This window comes from Sinocyclocheilus grahami, unplaced genomic scaffold (assembly GCF_001515645.1).
Source record: "Sinocyclocheilus grahami isolate Dianchi unplaced genomic scaffold, SAMN03320097.WGS_v1.1 scaffold1585.1, whole genome shotgun sequence".
In the NCBI taxonomy this organism is placed as follows: Eukaryota; Metazoa; Chordata; class Actinopteri; order Cypriniformes; family Cyprinidae; genus Sinocyclocheilus; species Sinocyclocheilus grahami.
In genome coordinates this window covers 133,373-134,176 of record NW_015506764.1, presented here as the reverse complement: position 1 = coordinate 134,176, position 804 = coordinate 133,373, and the positions used below count along the sequence as shown (strand labels likewise).

The window sequence follows — 804 nt, the reverse complement described above, 5'->3', positions numbered from 1 at the left end:
CATTCCAGGAGTTCGCAAAGACCATTGTTTTCGTTTTAATGTACTGATTCAAATTAGTAATCAATAATTAATTATTATGCCCTCGTACCACACATTGACAACCCCTGAGGTAGACCAACTCCGCCTGCATTCATTCACGTGGTTTGTCAAGATGAGAGGTGACCCCTCCCGGTACTGTACGTGCCAAAACATGTGCAATTTGCTTAAATCAGTAAGAAATTCAAATCTGATGTGGACAAGAAACTATTTGTTTAGACATCTGAACATTGTTTTGAGAGAAAAAAACTCATTTGAGGACTGAGTCAAAGCGATTGAGAAAAACTGTAAGTAGTTTGAGGTAATAATAGAGCTTTGCTGTTCAATTCAGCTTAGCAATTCAGCGATGTAATGACAATGACAAGACAGCACATAAAATCTAAGCAAGACATTTTAACAGTGAAAGGATCTGTAGTATGTATTACTGTTAAAAAGTTCTATATAATTTCTTGTGTAAATTTTAGGTTGGCCTGTAATCCTAATGAAAAATAAAGTTAAAAATGAATGAGCTTAATGAACAGTTTTTTGTGTTTGTGCAGTATCTGGTTCAATGCTCTCATGTGAATCACTTGCAGTCAGGGGATCCGCTGAGCTTGAGGTGATGTTCTCACGCTGTTCTGTGGTGGAACTACTGCGGTTCATCTGGCCTAGAGATACAATATATTGTTAGAAAACTTTAGAATTAGCATCAGCTCATGCTGATTTCATACCTATTCAGTATGTTATACGTTTCACTTGATAAACCCCACACTCTAAACTAACCCAACC

General features: G+C 36.9%; 1 protein-coding gene across 1 annotated transcript in view; it reads right to left on the bottom strand.

Moving 5' to 3' along the window:
* Nucleotides 1–451: 451 nt before the first annotated feature.
* The window catches only part of LOC107571358 (patr class I histocompatibility antigen, A-5 alpha chain-like), a gene marked incomplete at its 5' end in the record, with an annotated part of 2,812 nt that continues 2,459 nt past the window's right edge, over nucleotides 452–804 (bottom strand). Inside the window, one exon of the mRNA XM_016257678.1 lies at nucleotides 452–683. Within this exon, the coding sequence (XP_016113164.1) occupies nucleotides 547–683 (137 nt within the window). The remainder of the gene's footprint in view (nucleotides 684–804) is intronic.